This window comes from Argopecten irradians, unplaced genomic scaffold (assembly GCF_041381155.1).
Source record: "Argopecten irradians isolate NY unplaced genomic scaffold, Ai_NY scaffold_0985, whole genome shotgun sequence".
Taxonomy (NCBI): Eukaryota; Metazoa; Mollusca; class Bivalvia; order Pectinida; family Pectinidae; genus Argopecten; species Argopecten irradians.
The window spans coordinates 1-22,102 of NW_027188452.1; the positions used below are offsets into that span (position 1 = coordinate 1).

Genomic DNA, 22,102 nt, shown 5'->3' on the forward strand with positions numbered 1-22,102 from the left:
GAAAATCAGGCCAGTCTCTCCCCAAGTGATAAAAGATACTATCCTCTCCCATCTTCACTCGGCCTTGTTGTGCTGTATTTGTCAATCACAGGTAAGAGAAATTAAAAGTATATCTATCTTCAGGACGTGGGAACAATGAGGTAAAAAGTTATTTAAAGCAATCAACCATTTAATGAATCTTCAAAGGAATTTCTCTTATGTTGATTTCCCCGACCTCTATTTATTGGATCCTTCAAATGACAGTACAGGAAAAAATTTCATTTTGTTTGATGCAACTGATGGAAAATTTTTTTTAACATCATTATTTAATTATTCTTATCAATACTCTTTCACATCACTAAAGCCATTTATGAGGGAGTAATGGCGAACAAAGACTTGCAGATTTTTGAAACACTGAATTAATTTAACAAAAAACACCATAACACACAATGGGTGAATCACACACAGTCTTTTTGTCATCCCAAAACAAAAAGTGATGTCACGGAGACGTTAAACGGGACTACGAGGGAGAACGGTTTCCACAAAAACGTTGTTAGATTTTGTATTCATGGTAAATTAATGCAAAATTTTTTTTCAATTCATTAAATCACCATTTCAAAAAATGAAAATGAGCAATAGGAACAAATTAATTGAAATCAAACATAGGGAGATAAAAGAAAAAAAATAAAAAACACACCATTGTTTCAGCAATGATAGTCATTCGATTGGCTAAATCGTTCATCCTATCCCTGAAAATTCATAATAAACTGTGCCAGTCCTTTGAATTAAAAGTGTTCAAATGTGTTGACAGGAGTGATGAATGAGTAAAATATGGTATAAATTTTTGTATGAGAAAACAAAATTTACTCCATTGAGTTTAGTAATGTTGTTGTTTGGGAGAGGATTAACACATGTCAAATGTGGTGGAGATTGACAGCTGTCGTACACATTGATACTGCTTATCAGAAGACTATAGCAGCAAACTTCACCATGTCACATAACTACATGTACCAGGTGTTTGTTTAGTTTTACGTCCTATTAACAGCCAGGGTCATGTAAGGATGATGTGCCAGGTTTGTTGGTGAGGAAAGCCGGAGTACCCGGAGAAAAACCACCGGCCAGCAGTCAGTACCTGGCAACTGCCCCACATGGGATTTGAACCTACATCCAGAGGTGGAGGGCTTTTTGGTAATATGTCGGAACATCTTAACCACTCAGCCCACCGCTGGTCCCTAAGGTTCAAAGGTACCAGGTAAGACAAACGATAAAAACGACCCAACTCAATTTTAGAAGACATGATTGTTGACTCTCAATAAAAAATGATCAAACCACAAGTTTTTTTTGTAGCTTAGCTTTCTGAAACTCTTGAGCAAGAGAGTGGCTGGTTAGTATACGGCAAGCCTATAATGCTGTCCAGCCACAAATACCCAGTACATGCACTTGTATGTCTACTGAACAGGCCAAAATAAGGTTCAACCTGTCACATATTTTGATGTTTTGAGAGTTCTTAACTGTCAGTAATGTTCTTTGGTGTCACAAGAAGAAAGTTGTCCAAGATTTAGTATCATTCATTAAATCACAGGATTGAGGTATGCATGAAACAGGGTTTAAGGACGAGACCAGAAAATGATTTTCCATGAGTACTTCAAAGGCAACTTAAGGAAAGCTACATATATGTATAATGATAAGTTTTACACTTGGTGAACAACTGGGAAACGAAAGGGTTCACAGTAAAGTAAGAAAACAAATCATGTAATGTATCACAAAAAGTGCTGCTGTTCTTCTGTTTTTCAGAGGTAACAAATTGGTATTTTCATATATGTCGTTTTGTATAATAGTGTTCTTTTGCATTCATATTTTGTTTTAAATGCAAAAAAAACCCACTCTGTTATGCAAAATTCAAAGTACTGTATGGTACTACATGTAACTCTATTCTCTCATGGTTTTCCCACAAACGTTGCCAAATATCTTAATTATGAGTAGGTTTAAGCCAAAAACACAAAATGAAAAAATTCAAGCTTAATCTTATTAGAGAAATGGCTGAAACCTTTTCTTTTAAATAACTATTTTAAGAGATTAAGGAAATTCATCTTGATATCTCTAAAAAATCACAAAGATGTAACTACATTTGTGTAGTTGATTACATCCAAATAGCGTAGATTATCTGCTGTTTCATGTTTACTAAAACTATTTAAATTTTGGTTAGTGAAATTTCTACATTGGTGTACAGTTGTCTATAGAACGAGAGTCTGAGAAGATCTGTATGTCTATCTACAAAGTGTGATGATTAGAGGAAACTTGAAGATAATCATTACGGGTACAATATTTGATCTAAGTAAAACAACCTATGATACTAGCGATCGGTACTGAAGAACTGTTTGTAAAAACAGTTTTGAAATGGCATTACACTTATGAATAAAAAAAAATATCAAAAAAAAAAATGTGCGATCTTTGCAAATAATTATTAAAACGTGGAATGACAGACATTGATTAATTTCCGAACAATTTGCTATTTTTGGAAACATTTCAGCTAAGCATTGCCAGTATAGTGTTTAAAGGATAACAAATTTACTTTCAATCAAATGAATCCTACTCTTTTAAGTTTAAATTTACTGTTTACTGATGGAAATCTGTCATTCCCAGAATATAGAATATGTAGTAAAAAGTGCTATCTACAAAAACGGGCAGCATGGGACGAATGATGATAAAAATATACTCCCTTCACAACCCAGGGTGTGTAACTTAATGGGTTGATAGCAACAACAACAATGTTATAGAGATTAGAGAAGTAATCAACAGATAGATTGGTCAGGGCAAAAAACTTGGGTTTGAAAATTATGTTTGTTGGGTAATGGTAAGATTTTTCAGACAAAAAACGCACTCCTTCTCTATATACAGGATTGGGGTTTAGGATAAGGGATTAGGTTCATTTGTCCAATTAACAGTCAATGGTCATTCAAGGACATGCCAGGTTTTAGGTGGAGCAAAGCCAGGAAATAAACACTGATCTGTGGTCAGTACATGGGGTCAAGTTTCACATACAAATATTCCTAATGGAAATGTTATCATTTGAAGAGTTTTTTTTTTTTTTTTTTTTTTTTAAAATTTTTTTTTTTAACTTATTGAATGCTTGTTAAACTGGGGCTTTAAAACTTTCTAACCTCAACTAGTTTTTGAACTAGTAGTCAATAGGTGTAAGGCTAATATGTTATGTTGGACCACCTGGCCATCGTGGCATGTTTTTAATACACAGTCTATTACGTATACACTTGGCCACAGTAGCATGTTTACTGATACATAGTCTATTGGTCAGGTCAAATATTTTAACAAGCCACAACAGGTTTTTCAATACATGTATGGTTCTATAACAGTTGTCAGGACAAAAGCATGTCAAAGAATACGGTTCAATGTCTTGTTTCTTACATGTCCAGATTTAAATTGCTAAAGTAAGTGTGTTTCTGTACAACAGCATGGTGACTCATATCAGTTATTAGCAATGACATACATATACTTAAAATGTTTACAATAAGCATACACATACATGTCATCATTGTGTAGCACGATATTTTTAAAGAAAAAAATGTGATTTTCACTTTGTAAAGAGTATTAAAGAACATATTTTTATATAATTTACTATTTTCTTCTGATTTCAGGATCCATATCCACAAGTGTGTTTGTAACAGTTCTACTACGGTACATAATTGCAAAAAATAGTAAAATATAATGTATGTTTCAGCTAGATTAGAAATCATGTGTTCAGAAACTTCTAAATATCTATGAACATCACTGTTTTTCTACCTCAATACATCACTCCCCCCCCCCCCCCCCCCCCCTCCCAAAAAACAAAAGAACTTCTTTCACATTAAAATTTGTTTCCCCACCAGCAGGTAAATTTTTATTTCCATTTATTGTGTTACTAGCTTAACTTGCCATTGATCTACTTATTTAATTACGGTATTTATTAAAAAAAAAAAAATATATATATATTAAAATGCAATATCATATCACTATACATGTAATGTAGGCTGAAGGCCTTAAATATGTAAGTACTGAATCAGATTGATTGATGTATGTAAATAATATCATTCTGGTAAAAAAAAGCACATAAGAAAAACCTTGTCTGTGCCATAAACAATATACTCAAAAGTCACTTTTAAGCTGTAAGATGATAATTTAATTTAATATATTATATGTGTGTATTAAATACAATAAATTCTGATTAAAAACACATGAACAACAATAGATAACATTTCAAGAACATTGAGTAATAAATAGGATAATATAAAATAGAATATCATAACCAACTTAAATGTGAGAATGACAAATTATTGCATCAACGGGGTTAGCCAAATGACCACTCTGATTTTAGTATTGATCACTAACTCGGTGTCAACAACTCACCTTTGACCCCTGAATAAAAATTAACAAAACACAACATGTCAGTTTCCTATTCGTTTTCCACGGAAAAACATTTTAAGAAATTCTTGTTTAGCACCGTGTGTTAAAATGAACATGAAACACAATAGAACATTACCTTTGTTTCCGGGAAGGTGGGAGAGAGAGGGGGAGGGGGGTGTATTAAATAAATATTAAATACGTATGTATCAATAATTGGGCAGTAAAAATTAAAATCCCACAAATATCTGGTATACAGATTGTTTATCTTTGTTCCGTTCATTTTGTACACATTGAAATATCTAGTATACAAATTGAATATCTTTGTTCAGTTTATTTGTACAACATTCAATGATATTATTAGATCCATATATTTATCCATGCTTTTTTGTAAACTTTGGTGGGTGGAACATATATGTAGTAATATCAGCTTTTGAGGAAATAAAACACACAAAAATGTCATCAAGATACTCAGTACATACATAGCTACATTAGTTAAAATAGGAATTAATTGAGGGAAAATTTCAACATGATTCTTGCTATCCCTAGTTCAAATAACGTTACCCGATAACCCAATTTCTCCATATTCTTATTAAACTGTGTTGTCTGAAACAAAATATCACTGCAGATGTTTTTATAAAGTGATGCAAAAATCTAAATAGTGAAATGACACTATAAAATTGACTGTAAAATCTATTTAAAATCTATTTAAATGATAGGCAAACCTAAATCTAATAATAACTCAAGTTTGGCACTGCTTCCTATCTACAGCTGATAATGCTAAAGTCTCAAAGAAAAACAAATTATGTATAAATATATACACAAAGATACAAATACAGCAAGAAAAAATATTACTCTGATATTTGTTTACATTTGAAGTTAAAAAATAAATAATAATTTTTGTAATAAAAATGCAAACAAATATAAATAAGGAGAAAAGCGATATAAGTTAGTATAAATATACTGTAGGTTTTAAGAAGAATCATTTGATTAGTAATTTATAGGCTACAGTCACCAATCGCCACTTACCAAGCTGTGTACATCGTCCTTCTACAGGCAGGGGTGGTAGATAGAGAGTAAATATCAAGGTCAGTAAGTACACACAAGCCTACAGCCTGCTCATCCTCGTTATTCTAGGGGTTACTATCAGTGTTGTGACATCCACCCATGAACTAGATCATAGACTGAAGGTTCTGTGTGTGCGACAATAGATGAAAACAGGTAGTTTGGTCCTTTGATGTACAACAACGAAAGAATCGAATAGCGGTACAGCTTTGAACTTGGGCATCACTCTCTGAAATCTTCAAAGGAAGTCTATGTAGGTCTGTAATTGGTCAGTTTTTTCCTGCAGAAATGCCTGCAGTTTTGCTTAGACATACCTAGTCCAAGGATGGCCTATAGTGACAGTGATAGTAACCCCTGGAATATCGAGGATGCATCCTGCTATACTTCTACTCTACTGACTGGATTCTAGTTTCTACATTCTCTAGTTTTTCTAAGCTTGGATTTATTTTTATTGAATGTCTAATATACGACTAACGTAATTTAATAATAGCCTCCAAATGGAATGACTTTGAAATATCTCATAATGTTGGACTGTTTGGGAAAACTGCTGTGGTGTTAATCTCCTTGTGATAGAGGTTAAGTAGCACTATTGTCTATATGATAGCACAATCTTACCTCCCACATATTCTGCCTGGCTCATTGAAGTTACACTTCAATTAAGTTTTACCTCACTTAAGTTTGATCTCATTGTAGTTCTAGCTCACTTAAAAGTTGTCTCACTGAAGTTCAAGCTTAATGAAGTTCAAGCTTAATGAAGTTCAAGCGCACTGAAATCCTAGCTCACAAACTTCTACCTCACTAAAGTTCAAGCTCAATGATGATATAATTCAATGAAATCTCTAGCTCACCAACTTCTAGCTCAAGCTCACTAAAATCCTAGCTTGTTAACTGAAGTTTTGGCTCAGTAAAATTTTACAAGCTCTCTAACTTCTACCTAAGTGAAGAACTGGCAAACCAAATACCCTGAATGTATTGTTATCCATTCTTTAAGCCATAGTCAGGGGACATAAGTATAGATTTTCCTCACAACAGGCACACATTCAAGTAAACTGTATGTATTTATATTATAATTCATTAATAGAATTAATATTCATCTTGAAATAAGTTTATTATTCAAGTAGAAGCCTGGTTTATTCCTTGAAGTGATGATATTTTTAAAATCCGGATCATTCAAAGGCTTGAATTTCACGTCACAGTTGTTATACAGGTATTGGAAGTCTGCTACAAGTTCATAAAAGCAACCACCATTTGAAGAGAACCTAACAGCAACTTTCTAGGTTTAATCAACTTGTCATCATTGGCCAATGAACTACTCATTCCTAACTCTTGAAATAAAAGATTTCAAAGTTTCTCTTTTATTACAAAACAATTTTGATCAATTTGAACTTATGTCTATGGATGTCTTGATTATAACATCTCCTTTGATCTTACATGATGTGATAAGCTGTTTGAATGTAAGTGTTGTACAGGATTAGATTGTTTAGTAGCAGTATATAGTCTAGATTTAACACCACTGATATACACCTACCACACAACAATACAATAGTCTTTACTTGATGCTTTGAAAAACTTTTATAAACAAAAGAATAAAAAGAAAACAAAAATAGTGAAATTAAAACAAAATTTATGACATCAGAAAGTTTGAATGAAGACAATAGTTTTTGTATGATTTGTTTGATTTTGCAGTGAAAAAGTTTGTTTCTGACGTAAATGTATCAGAGTTGATGTGTTGGTACATCAGTGTGCTAACCGACAGTCACCACAGCCTATATATATAGCAGCTCTCTATAACTCTAAGTCTGCTGGTACATACCTGGGGATCAAACTTCAGGAACTGATCCAGCCCCAAACCTGCCAAAAAGAACATATATATTCACAATATCTTAAAATTACAAACCTTTGTTGAGGTTAATATAGTGTTATATCAACCTAATTGAATCAAGTTATACCGACAATTTAAATGTAAATCCTTTATCATTTTGAACTATCAATAGAGACAAGGTTTAAATTTATTGTCTCCAACATGCCTCTTGATTCATATTAATCGATTTTCAGAGACAACTGTCCCTTAAACACTTTTAAATTCATACACATTTTCAGCACAAAAACTGAGCAGAAGAACATGTGTTTTTTTTAAGATGGCATCCATTGAGGTCAAAAATCCAAACACTTGATCGAGACCATTTTAGGATTATTTCATTCAAGTTTAATAGAAATCATACAAGAACTTGAGAAGATTTTTCAAAATGTGTTTTAAAGATGGCGGCCACTATTGGGCGCTATGCCAAATGTTAAGGTATTGTGGGATAATTACCTTCAGGTTGTTTCATTCCAGGTGTTATGGAGCGAACAAAGTCCTCAGGTGTCATAAATACCTCCCAGTCTCCATGTTCTTGGTGTACTTTCAGTGTGGCAAAATAGCGAAATATCTTATCTGGTGTCGAGTAAGCACGTATACGATTTTCATATTCTATAATCTGCAATACCAAATATACAGTATCATTTTCAGTACTCTTTACATAGATGCAGTGAACTTACAAGAATTATACAGTAAAGCACATTTATAACGAGCATTTGTAGTAATTTTCATTCCGCATCAATGTTACTATACTATGTTTGTATTATTTGTAATATGTGTTATAACAAACTATGTTTATAACGAAGTGATGTCATTGGTCCCTAGAGTTTCGTTATAACTGACTTTTAATATACAATACTTTCTACATCCCTTTTTTCTGGGGTATCTATAATTTTTGCTATTTTCTTTCTAAATTTCTGTCTATTCAAGAACATACCCAGTTTGATAGTTCATAAAACTTGTAATTCCAGACAAAAACCCACATAAGTTCACAAGCTTGCTTCCCAGTCATGGGTCATTTGGATGACAGATAGCAGAATATCAATCCACCTGAACTACTCATACTAAATGTCCAAGAAATTAATGGTTGTTGATAGAACACCACTCTGACTCATGCCAACATGCCCAGGAAATCTGTGTTTTAGTTCTTACTTATATTTACTTATCCTGATCTTTTAGATGCAATCATTGTTTATATCCTGACATTAATGCCTGACTTGTATTTTGGTCCTAAATGACCTTAGTTGTTGATGGGCCGTAAAACTCTAACAAACAAAAGCCAAGGAATTGGAGGCTTATTAAAGAATATTGGGAACCTTATTACTTGGCCACCTTGATTCTTCATGAGTATAACAGCTTGGTCAATGCATATTTCAAATCTGATGAAACAGCAAATGTGATTAACGATATTGTTATTCATTTTCACCAAAATTAATACTGTTATACAAATATAATATAAATATGTCAATGTTTTGTTTGTTTTTTCACAACTGGAAAAAGACAATAAATATGTCTATAAAATAACTACCCTGCGGTCCCTGAAACCAATCTTTTTCTTCTTTTTCTTTTCTGTCTTTTCACCTTCTTCCTCCTCATCTTCTTCCTTTGTTTCTACTACTTCCCCTGATTCCTGTTTTTCAACTTCTCCAGTAGAGGCGTAAACTGTGGTTTTTAGTGATGAAAATCTAGAACAATAAACAGGGTTCTCACTAAGTTTTTGAATAGATGGTTGAAAATCTATAATAGGTAGTTGAGGGCCACAAGCCTCAATGGGGCCAATACTTATTTCTGACAAAAATAGCCATTTGTAAACAAGGAAATACACGTCTGTTTTTTGCCGGCAACCAACTTTTAACGAGAACCCTGATAAAGAACGAAAATTTCAAAACACAACATCACTGTTGTATATGCATGCTTTCAGGATCATTTTATCTAAAACAACACATACCATATTTGACCCAATAAGCGCTCATGTCCCTAGAAGCACCCTCCCGCTTTTGAGGCCTAAATTTCAATTGTCTGGGCATAACAAAATTACCAAAACTGTATAAGTTTGCAATAACTTTGTCTTTTTAAGCACTTTTTCATTTCTTTTTCTCAATTTGCAAATGCCCTGGGTGCTTACTGGGTCGAATACTGTAAATCATTTGCATATTTGCACTATATTTAATACTTACGGACGAGATATAAGAATGAAGGAAGCAATTCCAACCAAAACTCCCAGGATCCGTCCCAATCTTTGGCTTGCAGTTTTCTCTCTGAGGGTGAGACTTGTCCAAACTCACTGTGAGCTGACGTTCCATCTTTTGAACACTTGATACATGTAGTTGCTATACCTCTTGAATGTAACATGTTTCTGAGTGATGTGCTTCTGCCACAGCGCCCCAGTATCATTCTGTTTTGAGAATAAACTATTTGGTGCCATCGTTTGCTGGAAAAATATCTACGTGTAGTACTTGCTTTGGATGAATGATGAGAAAGTGGCCCTCGCAATGCTTTCACACAATATCTTAGCACTTCAGACCTCATCATCTTGATTTGTTTGCTTTAGCTATAAAGTTGTTTTAAGGCATAGCTTGTTCTGAAAATAGATATATAGAAAACATAACATCAATCTACCAAATTTGATTGAGATTTTTTTATTTTGCATTTCTGCAATGGTTCTGGATTGGGATTGATCATTTGTGACCAAACTCAATCTGATTGAAATACAGATACTTAGTCTCCAGTGACTTTTTTAGGTACATTTTTGGGCAAAATAAAGGCTGCTTCCTCTAGAAAAATTTTGCTGTATGTTCACAATTGTTTGGTAAATATTTTCCCAAATAGAGAAAAATTCTCTAAAATGTTATGTTGAAAGATTTGGTTTTGAAGAAGCACAGTACAAAGAGATACCCAAATTAACAGTTACATGTTAAAGAAAGATAAGGTACAGGCCCTTGAAATTATTGAGTAAGAAAATCACTGGTTTCACTCTGTTCAATAGAGTATCTGACAGCATCCCACTCTGGTGACCTTTATACTTCATGTACTTGATTTCAAATACCGGGCAGTATATGATCTCCATCTGACATAATCTACTAGAAACATTATATCATGCATATTGTGTAGCTATACTGTGCTCTGTGTGCAAAATCATTACTAAATAGATTCTGACAGCTCTAGACACCATTTTGTCTCGTCTAGGCATCTTGAAGTAGCAATTTGATTGACCAATGCGAAGGTCATCCGAACGTAACCTCAAATGGGATGTTCTCAGATCCTCTAACAAACGGAGGGAGACTAAGGATCTGTATCAAGAAGATTGTGACCAAATCCTGTCTCAAGCATTGGTGGTTACATGATTGTGTATAGCGAGTCTTCTCTTCAGGTGAAGACCAAATGGGAGGGGAGTCAGTGTGCTGTACCCCTTCTGGGCTATTTGCTGGTCCGATTTTGCCAAACAAACTGTTGGAGTACCTGGCATATTCACAACTGAACACGATGGCATGATTATTTGGTTCCATCAATGCAATTCACACGAGTTCTATGTCTTCTCCAGAAATATACATTTTTCTCATATTTTACTGTATTTTACACGCAGCTTCACAAATTACATATCAACAGTAAGACTGACAGTTAGCCAGGGTATATACCAACAATTAATGAAATTAGTTCTGTTCAATTGCAGCACAGTAATGCGTTTTAGGCTTGCAAAATATCACTGTTTAAAGCCATTACATGAACCTTATATCAATGAAAAAAGATGTTTGAACTCTTTTTCTGAATATTTCTGTAAACAAAATTTATTTCTGAGGTGTTGCATTTTAGACCCTCCATGTGCCTTAATTTCTTCATCCGCATATATGCTAGTATGAAAACATTGCATTGAACGAGGAACAGAGGTGTTCTTGTCAGAAATGGAAGCCTGCTGGGACTGCGAAGGAGTTCAAAGACATGAAACCCGAATGCTGTACCAAGATTTCAGAAAGAGGCGGGGCTAAATATATCTCCTGTGTGTATATATATTCTTAAATGTGCTATTATTGCTAATCTACGTGTAATTATTAGAAGATTTCTGGAAAATGTAATACCTTCTCAAACCTGTCAAGTTTTGTTTACTTCAGGAACTCGCCTTCCTGTCAAACATTTTAGCGACTAATTCGAAGTCTCGTAAAAGTCACAGACTTTTCGAGATTTAGTCACGTGACCTTCTCTTCCAATTATGCTGAACGAGCTATTTCCCGCCATTATAATTTGGCGCCAGCTAGGGTCATTTCACAACACGGAGGGAGCAGGAGGACACAGGATAAAGTGGAAGTTCTAATCCGTGACATCGCTTGTAACACTGAAGCTTATTCACGATAATAATTATTCGAAGTTTGTGACTATTTGTTTTTAAAGTTTAGATACTAAATTTGATTTTCAAAATGTTTGAGGCAAGACTTGCTCAGGGCTCTCTTTGGAAGAAAATTATTGACGCCATAAAAGACTTGCTCACAGAAGCAATATGGGACTGCAACAGTACAGGAATAGCATTACAAGCTATGGACAGTTCTCATGTCAGTCTTGTGTCACTCAACCTTCGTTCAGATGGCTTCGAAACGTATCGATGCGACAGAAACTTGTCCATGGGTATGAACCTTGCGAGGTAAGTAAAATGTAAACAATGAGCATAGTTGTCATGACCCGCTGCATTCTTGTATTGTTCTATTATCGAATATTTGGTGAATTATGTCTAGCTTAAACAGCAGCTTTGTTTGTTTTGTGTATCTGTATCTAGTATTGTATAGGTTCAGACACATTACATCGTCAATATCGAATTGCAACTTTCGCTTTGTCAGATTGGATTTCCCGCGCAATGTTCAAGGTAATTGTTGTCCGTTGTGAAGACAAATCTCATCAAATCCAGTTCCACTTAATAATGCCTAATGGTTGTTTTGAAATTGCATATTAAGTCGTGAATTTATTATTCCATTAACACATGAAATTATTATACAATAATATGCAATTTGTTTACTTTGTTTTGTTTGTTTCTTTAACATACCTTGACAGTTTCTTCTTTATTCCAGTATGTCAAAAATCCTTAAGTGCTCGGGGAATGACGATGTAATCACCGTTAAAGCAGAGGACAATCCCGATACTGCAATGTTTGTCTTTGAGTCGGCAAGTGAGTATAAGTTATACAGCGTTTTTGGTGGTTTAGACAAATTAGCCTAATTAGAGATTATTACCAACAGCATTTCATCTTTGGTTTTCCAGTAAGGATACGAAGTGTGGCATATCTGGCTAATGATATGAATCAACGTTTTATTTTAGCAGTGATGTATCAAATTGATCACCAAAAAATGGATACATCAAGAAAATAGGTTGTGTTAATTTTAAAATATAACCACCAGATATTAATATCATTGTCTTTCCTTCACCTAAACGTCATGTCATGTCCTTGCACGACAGGGTCTTGAACAAAACGTAAAGCCAAAAACAAGCAAAATTAAAAGCCTTACTCTCTTAAAAATAATTATCCAATCAATTGACTAGTAAAGGGTTTAAATTATTGGTACAGCAATCTAGTGTCCTATTAATTCTAGTTATAAAATCTTTATCAGATGTCTGAAATGTTCAATTTCAATTTTGAATTTGTTTTCAGATAATGAAAAGGTATCAGATTATGCCCTTAAGTTACTTCATTTGGATGCTGAACAATTGGGTATACCTGTAAGTATTTTGATAGATTCTTGAATCTAAAGAACACGTTTAAATTGCATGAATGCTGTAACAATATTTCAATATTGCCTGGCTTTTGTAAGAAACCAGACTTCCGTCTCGATTATATTATATCTAATGAAACAAATATGATGCATCTGGCCAATCTTGAATCATTAATGAAAGGGAGACAACTCACTAACTTTGTACTAGAATTTTTGTGCAAAAGAAACTTCACGACCATTCTTAATCACTCGTTCAGGGGTTTCATTATCTTAGGAGACATGATAAAATTGCAATTTCAGGGAGTACTTTTCTTTACCATCTGTATGCTATCTAATGTAATTTGGCCCAAATCGGGCGGTACCACAGCCAGGTTCAACAGGCAAAAAGGACTGGGTACCACTTGATATTGAAACCCCTGCTCATTACACACCGGTCCACCCCAACTGCGAATGATAAATATTATGAAGTTCCTTACCGTCAATCGATTGATTTGTAACACAGCGAGAAATTCTGTACCGTGTAGCGATAAACGCTAACACTCTACCGACACCACGTGGCTATTTTTAGACTCGAGTACTGTCGCCAAATCCACAGGTAAACTGGTACTGGATGCTACGCTCGGGCCTCTCATCCAGCTTAACGAAACTGAATGGCTAGTTAGCTTAACCGATCTATATATCATCAACAATGCGTCTGTATCTACTTAAAAACAAAACAAATATTCTTCAAATTGCATAAAAATTCACTTGACTAGTATTTCTTTATGATGATACCAATATTTGATTTTAATATCATCTTGATTGCAATTTCTTCCTTAACAGGTAACGTGAAATTGGCACGAGAACTCCAGTGCAGACAAAGATGAGAGCATTAATGTAACAATTAGAGATCTGAACCGCCAAACTGTTACGGACGTTTGCTCTGGTTACCTGTTCTTTAAAAAGCCAAAACACACGTGGGATTTCAATAAGACGAGTACCCTTAGGTAACTGTACGGGAAAGTTTTTGGAGTAGGATTGCATTCATTCTAAGTGGTTTTGTAATTATTTATTTACATAAGTCAAAACTTCCCTGTATACCTTGTTAGTGGGTCCATTTTAACCGTGACTGTTATGTATTGAGAATCCATCAGCTTTTGTAAAAGTGTGCCGTACAAATAGTGAGTTCACATGCATGGGGACTTCATTCATCAGCCAAGCTTGTTTTAAATGTTTGATTACCTCATTATGCTCTTTAAAGTTTGTTAATGATCTCAAGTAATCATTAAAACTTATTGTGGCAACTCTGTTATTCAAAACACTGACATTTGTTTTTTTTTTTTCAGTGGTGGAGTACAAAATAGACATGTGTACGGCCGAATATGGCTACCTCCGATTTATCTTGCTCAAAAGATAGAGGACCAATGTTTTTGAAAGTGATCAATATTTCACTGTTTTTCAGTTACTCATGCATGGACAGAAAACATTACAGGAAGTGATTAATGGGGGAGGTTATTTTCTCTGACAGAATTTACAACACTGTATTTATAGTGAAAAAATATGAACAATTGTAAGACTTGTGAAAGTGCTTAACTTTTAACACTGCAGAATTTGAATGGTTACCGGACATCATTGAAGTGGAAATTATGGAAAACGATGCCCAAAATTGTTTAGTTGAAATTTTGTCTCAGTATTTAAAGCCATATCTTGGTAATCATTGCCAGTTTTCAAATTTACACTGTGTTGTAAGTAATAAACCAATTTTAAATATTTGATATATGTAATATTATAAAAATGTTTTGTTTATTTTCTCATTTACCAGGGGGAAAATGGCGCCGATTAATTGATGAAACTGGAGTCGTCAAAGTGGTTTTGATGTGTGAACACAATATCATATCACAGCCAGCTTTGATGAGCTCTGGTACCCATCGCATCTCTTAAATAGCCACGAAAGTTTCAGCAGGGATGGCGTGTCTACTAACAACTCACAAATTTCTTAACAAAAACATTGATTTACGGTTTTGGCTCTTGTATGTTACAAGTTTTGTACATATATTTATTAAAAGTTTACAATGAACTAAAAATATTTGCAAAATTTAGTGCCAAGGTACTGTGAAATGGATTTTCGTTGGGCTCAATTTTTGTGGATTCTAAAATTTTACAATTTTATGGCACTTAACTTTCCTGTGGAGAAGACCTTACATATTACCGTTAAAATAACACATTTGTAACTGTCACCTGTATTCCTTTTGAACAGGATACTCTCAAGCTGTGAACTAAGCTTCTACCACACAACACAATTTACAATCACAATCTAGAGTCGGTTGAGCCAAATGTTTTCACAGATGTATTTCCAACAAACAAATTATCGTGTCACATTGATAGTCATTTTGGTCCTATTTACAAAATAGTTTTATTTTATTGGTAAACAGTGTTGATGAAGTCAATTAAAGTTCAATCATATGTTTCAATGAAGTCTATGAAATTTTGAAGGAGGAACTTTGTTTCAACTTTTATGTTCCAACTTATTAATTTTAATATCATCTTAGATTGCAATTCTTCCTACAAGTTTAAAGTCCAAAGGAAATTGGCACAAAATTTAAAACTACCAGTGCAGACAAAGATGAGGATAATGTAACAATAGAGTGAACCAAGCTAAAAACGATTTGACAGTTTTGGTCTGCGTTACCTAAACTTCTTTCGAACAAATAGCCACTGCCACTGTCACCACAAGTGACGTTTTAAAATGTAACAAGACCTAGTAATATTAGGTGAGTAACATGCTTTTCTACATATTGTCATGCTCTTTAGGAAAGACAGGAGTGGATAACAGACATTTTTTAGTTTCCTTCAGATTATTTAAACTAGTTCTGATAAGGGACTAGTGTTAGTTTCTATCCCTTGTTTGTCCCCGACATGGACCTTATTTAGTGGAAATAATCATCCTACAATGTATGAACCATAAACTTACATGACATAAGGTATAGATATATATATTTTTTTTCGTGGGGATGTAAATTAGTTGTTTGGTCAAAAAAAACGAAATCCACGAAAATTAATGATTTCACAGCAAGAGAGATCTCTTGGTTGGAAAATCAGCGTTAGAAACACGACTTCATGCTACCAGACTGTGAAATGTACTAATTCTAGCAAAAATGAAACGGCATTAGTTATAGCCTAAATTACTTCGTGTTTATTGATTCATTCTGTGTTATAAAAAAAAAAAAATTAATGATCCAGTAATTTTTGAAGTTAGATCAGAACTCTTTTTAAAACACTGACATTTGTTTTTGTTTTTTTTACAGTTTTCTGAACCAATAGCCAGATACCGCCTATCTTGTAGTGAAATCATAGCAAATCATGATCAAGGATTTAAGCCAGGCATCTGTGACATTGGACCAAGAGGCAGCCATAGAATTGGATAAATGATTCTATGTACGTCTGTAGGCTTCTCTTGTGATTTTAGTGGGACAGGGGAAATAGATGTAAATCCTTTATATGTGTATTTTTTTCAATGGATTTAATTGTAACTATTTACATATAATTGCTTAACTACTTTCAATATCCTTTTTTGATCTTAGGTATTATCAGTTTCTATGAAATCATGGCTTTGAAAACAATATGCCTAAACGTTTAGTTTGTTTGTAAATCTTTGTTCCGAGACTTGTACATAATCTTAGGAAATCAAAAGCAAAAACTATATTCGGAACAGTACTTACAGAACTTCACATCACAGAATAAACCAATATGAGAAGGCCATATTTACATATGTAACAAACCACAAACTCTCTCTTTTGTATATTTCTTCTATTTACCCTAGTTGAAACATTTGGTTCCCCTGAAATTTCATGAGTTCCTAGTTTCTAAAATTGCATACTGTGAATGATAAAGAAACAACATGACCAATAAGCAGCCATTTAGTTTTTACAGCCGACAGCAATACCTTGAATGGTTTTGGTTGGTAAAAAACATTATCCACAAAAAGACTGTCTTTTATTGCCTGGCACGCTGTCGCTACACTCGATAACTTCCACAGTGTGAGTTTCATATTATCACTCATGGTCTGCGCAACTACGTCAAATAATAACATTAAGAAAAAAACAATTGATTTTATGGTTGTTTGCCATGGACAAGTTTTGTACATATATTTATTACATACAGTGGCCATATGAATTTGACTATTTGCAATATTTGTGCTATAGGTAAAGACTTTGTGTCATTTTTTCCTGGGCTCATTTTTTGTGGATTCTAATATTTTCAATTTCGTTGGCACTTATTAAAAAGTGGAGAAGACCAACATATTACCGGGATTGCTATGACTGTCCCCTTATGAAATCCTCTAGTATTTGATGAATAGCAGAAACACTTAAACTGTCAAAATCCAAGATGGCAGCTGGGTGATAAACCTGTCACAAATTTCAATATGCACAACTAGGCCCTAGGGAAACCCTATGACGGATCTCTTAAGCACTTTGTGAAGAATAGTGAAAAGTTCAATTGTTACAGGGACGGACCACAGACGAAATGAGATTTGAATCAATCACAGGCTGACAGAGCGACATTCAGGCTTGGGAAAACCATACAGGTTTTTTTCAGTTTTTTGATTCGTTTTGAGGTTTTATAAAAAAAAAATACCATTTAGTGTCATAATTTGTGTCCTCAAATTTTCCTATGGCAATCCAGTGATAGCAAACCCTTTTATAATATAGTAATGTTTCTTGCTAATATTTATGTTTTAAAATATGGATCATATTTATAGTAATCCTAGAAATTGTTTAATTGGCACACTTTGTAGTTATTGCAAGGGTTATGAATCATGACCATCAATGATCACTTTTGTTAAAATATCGAGCCAGCAATGGAACCATTTGTCCAAACTGTTAAAAAATAGTTTTTCAAATGAATATGCAGTGCCAAAATATAGACTAGAGACTTCAGATAGAAGATCATTTGCTTTGTACACAATATAATGAATACCGGTTGATGGATCTCCCAGCATCACCAGACTTGCAGTTTAACTTAGTTATCCATCAATCTGTGATATATTGAAACAAGAGGCCCATGGGCCTTAGCGGTCACCTGAGTTCAGACATAGAATGAAACAAAGACATGCATATAAACACTATAAATATATATTGGCCCATCAGGCCCTTGAAGTCAGTCGGTGATTTTATAAATTTTTAATCTATGAAGATTATTTGGTTCCATCAAATCTGTGAATCTCAGGAGAAAGATTTTTGAAATGTTATCCATTTTGACCCCTTTAGGCCCCACCCCTCTCGCCCCTGGGGGTCGGCCAGGGACCAATATGGATATGATGTTTAAATGCTATCTCAGGCTAATAATTCTAACCCAGATTGACTAATTTTTCCTATGAAAACTAAGCAAATAATGTTCCTAAATGTGTTTTCCTATATAAACTATAGTAAAATGACCCCCTCCCTAGGGGAAAATCTGAGATCCCAGGGCCATGAAATTCACAAATTTTTGTAAAGGGCCTTAAGACCTTCCGATCTATCAAGAGTATCTGGTTCCATCAAATCTGTGAATTAAAAAAGAAGATTTTTGAAATTACCATTTTGACCCCTTTTGGCTCCGCCCCTCTGGCCCCTGGGGGTCAGCCATGAACCAGTATGGATATGATGTTAAAATGCTATTTCAGGCTAATAATTCTAACCCAGTTTGACTAATTTCCTATGAAAATTAGGCAAATAATGTTTCATAAATGTGTTTTTTCCTATATAAACTAAAGTAAACTTGACCCCCTCCCCAGGGGGAAACATGAGACCCCAGGGTCATATTATTCACAATTTTTGTAAAGGACTTTAAGACCTTTCCATCTATGCAGAGTATTTGATTCTACCAGTTCCAGAAATTTCAGAAGAAGATTTTTGAAGTTTTAGCCTATTTGACCGGTTTTGGGACCGCCCCTAAGGCCCCTAGGGATCAGTCATGGAAAATGTTGGTAATAAGATTCAATGACCATCACATAGGGATAATTCTGACTACAATTGACTAATTTCCTATTATAATGACTAAATAATGCTCAAAATTGTGTTTTCCATATATAAACTTATATATAGTAAACTTAACCCCCTCCCTAGGGGGAAACCTGAGACTCAAGGGTCATATAATTCACAATTTTCATAAAACACCTTAAGACCTGTCCATCTATGAAGAGTATTTGATTCTACCATTTTCCAGTATTTAAGAAGAAGATTTTTAAAGTTTTAGCCTATTTGCCCATTTTGGCCCCGCCCCTCTGCCCCGAGGGGGTTGACCAGGACCAATATAGATATGATATTAAAATGTTATCTCATGCTTATAATTTTTAAACAAGTTTGTAGACTCAATTTCGTATTAAAATTGAGCAAAAAATGCTCATAAATGTGTTTTCACTATATAAACTATAGTAAACTTGACCCCCTCCCCAGGGGGAAACGTGAGACCCCAGGGTCATAATAATTCACAATTTTGGTAAAGGACCTCAAGACCTTTCCATCTATGGCTGAGAGTATGTGATTCTACCATTTCCAGAATTTCAGAAGAAGATTTTTGAAGATATAGCCTATTTGACCCCTTTTGACCCCGCCCCTAAGGCCCCTGGGGGTCAGTCATGGAAAATTGGTTAATAGGATTCAATGGCAATCTCATACTGATAATTCTGACAATATTTGACCCATTTCCTATTACAAATGATCAAATAATACTCAAAAATGTGTTTTCCCTATATAAACTATAGTAAACTTAACCCCCTCCCCAGGGGGAAACCTGAGACCCCAGGGTCATTAATTCACAATTTTTGTAATTGGACCTATGACCTTTCTATCTATGAAGAGTATTTAATTCCATCACATCTGTGAGTGGAGAAGAAGATTTTTGAAATTTTAGTCAATTTACCCCTTTTGGCCCCTCCCATAGCTCCCTGGGGGGGTGGGACCATATAATTCACAATTTTTGGATTGGCCTTATGCCTTAGAACGGTTTAGTGCAAAAGTTTTTCATTGAAATTGCTTCAGCAGTTTATGGAGAAGAAGTCGAAAATGTAAATTGTTTGTACGGACATACGACGGACGACGGACGATCGGATCTCCCAGCATCACCAGACTTGCAGTTTAACTTAGTTATCCATCAATCTGTGATATATTGAAAAAAGGTTACTAAGTTGATAAAATTACTACTCTCTAAGTTTCGGTTTAAAAGGTGGCCAGGCTACTAAAATTATGTAATACCGGGGTTTTGAGACCTGAAAGCAATGTGTGTAAAGTACAATTTACCGCCGGTTAGTCCCAGCTTCTGGCAATTACAACAGCACGAAAATCCCGTCAAATGTTGACATCATAATCACTGGATGGTAGGACTAATCAATCTCGAAATCCCAATATTAGAGGAGAAGCTAAATTACGTAACAGCGACCTTCTCTTCTCTTTGTCCTGCTGCGAATTTTCTACATTGCCTTGTTTCAAAATAATATATGGTATGTTGCTAATGTACAAAGGTTTGGTACCATAATAACCCTTAACCCAAATTTTTTTCAAGAGCAATTCACATGCTTGATACTCCAGGGGTTACTTTCATTGCTATATCCACCTAATGGACTATCTCATAGTAAGGCTGAAGGCTGTTCAGAAGAAAAAAAATTTCAATCTCAGAATACAGACAACGCCTGATTTTAAAGCATTTAACAAAATCAACCACAATATTTCTTTGATATCCATCAAAGGACCAAATTAACTCTTCATTGTTTTCACAGACAGAGCCTTCATTTTCGTTGACATAGTCGGGGGTAGATATTATGACGGTTATAGTAACCCCTGGAGTATTAAGGATGAACAATGCATCATGCAGCAATTTCATTGTTAGTGTAGTCAATAACTGCAGAGAATAATGTGATAGAAACGGTAAATGTACAAACATCAAATAATTTTATTCAATTTGAAATTAATCGGAATCTTCACTATAATGTTCATCCATTTGCATGTCTTGGTCTTCCAAATCGTCTTCACAATCATCTTCACCTTCTTTTAAATCCTGAACTGCTATCTTTCTTAATTTTATATTTTGCAGGTATTTGATTTCTCCATTCCACTGTTTAAAATATTCAAAGTTTTTTGCATTAACAAGGTCTGGTAGTTCTAAACCATTTGATGCAAATTCCTCTTTCTCCTTAGCCAATGTCAATGATATTGCTGCCTCCCTAGAGGCATGTTGTCTCCTTTGTCGGTTACCAATGTTCTGTATAATGTCTATCTGATCAAGTTCATCTTCAAATCTTGCTAAATATTTCTTGCAAAGACTGGCTAGTTCACATTTCTTCAAGCATTTCTTTTCCACATCAACATTTTGCTGGAACCACACCAATCTGTCTGCTAACAATTCTGTTCTTTGTGTGTTTAAATTCTTTGCTCCAAGTCGTTGGTCTCTGGAAGCCTTCCTTGTCAGCTGTTGAGCTTTTCTGCTGTTGGGATGAATAGGCTTTTTATCCTGACCAACTTTTGCTTTCGGGGCTTTAGGCATTTTGTTAAAATTCCTGTTTAAAGAAGAAAGAAAAATTAAATATAGATCTATAACGTAAATTTTGAATTGCACCAATGTTCTTTATGACTTTTCTAATTACGGATTATTCTTCTTTACAACTAGACAATGAAAAGTGGGTTTCACTTATTCCATTATACAAGAGATCCCAGAAGGATCTTGGCGCCCACCAAACAATGATCTATGTCTGACAAAGGAAAGAGAGATCTTTTCTCTGCTTTTCAAACTTTTACGAAATATTACTACAAATGAAATTTGAAAAAGATCCTTGGAGTACTTTGTGAGAAATATATCAGTAACAAACTTCAATTATCAACAAGAGATCCCAGAGGGATCTTGGCGCCCACCAAAGAATGATCTATGTCTGACAACAGAAAGAGGGATCTTTTCCCTGCTTTTCAAACTTTTACTACATACTATATATGAAACTTGGGAAAGATCCTTTGAGTACTTTCTGAGATATGTAATAGTAACAAACTTCAATAATCAAAATCCAAGATGGCTATCTGTCGATCATCTTGCTGACTTATAAGTCCGAAAACACACTAGACCCCTCAGGGAACCTGCACATGAAATTTGAGAAAGATCCCTTCAGTACTTT

General features: G+C 34.5%; 2 protein-coding genes and 1 pseudogene across 2 annotated transcripts; 1 reads left to right on the forward strand and 2 right to left on the reverse strand.

The window, feature by feature from the left end:
• Nucleotides 1-4,787: 4,787 nt before the first annotated feature.
• On the reverse strand, nucleotides 4,788-11,470 carry LOC138313850 (calcium uptake protein 1, mitochondrial-like; annotated as a pseudogene).
• A 29-nt stretch (nucleotides 11,471-11,499) lies between these two features.
• On the forward strand, nucleotides 11,500-16,391 carry LOC138313851 (proliferating cell nuclear antigen-like). Its single transcript, XM_069254118.1, has 4 exons — nucleotides 11,500-11,927; nucleotides 12,349-12,446; nucleotides 12,927-12,994; nucleotides 16,272-16,391. The coding sequence occupies exons 1-4, from the start codon at nucleotides 11,707-11,709 to the stop codon at nucleotides 16,389-16,391; spliced, it is 507 nt and encodes a 168-aa protein (XP_069110219.1). The 5' UTR covers nucleotides 11,500-11,706.
• A 4,483-nt stretch (nucleotides 16,392-20,874) lies between these two features.
• LOC138313849 (translation machinery-associated protein 16-like) lies at nucleotides 20,875-21,522 on the reverse strand. Its single transcript, XM_069254117.1, has one exon. It carries the CDS (start codon nucleotides 21,481-21,483, stop codon nucleotides 20,908-20,910), a length of 576 nt encoding a protein of 191 aa, XP_069110218.1. The 5' UTR covers nucleotides 21,484-21,522; the 3' UTR covers nucleotides 20,875-20,907.
• Nucleotides 21,523-22,102: the final 580 nt, after the last annotated feature.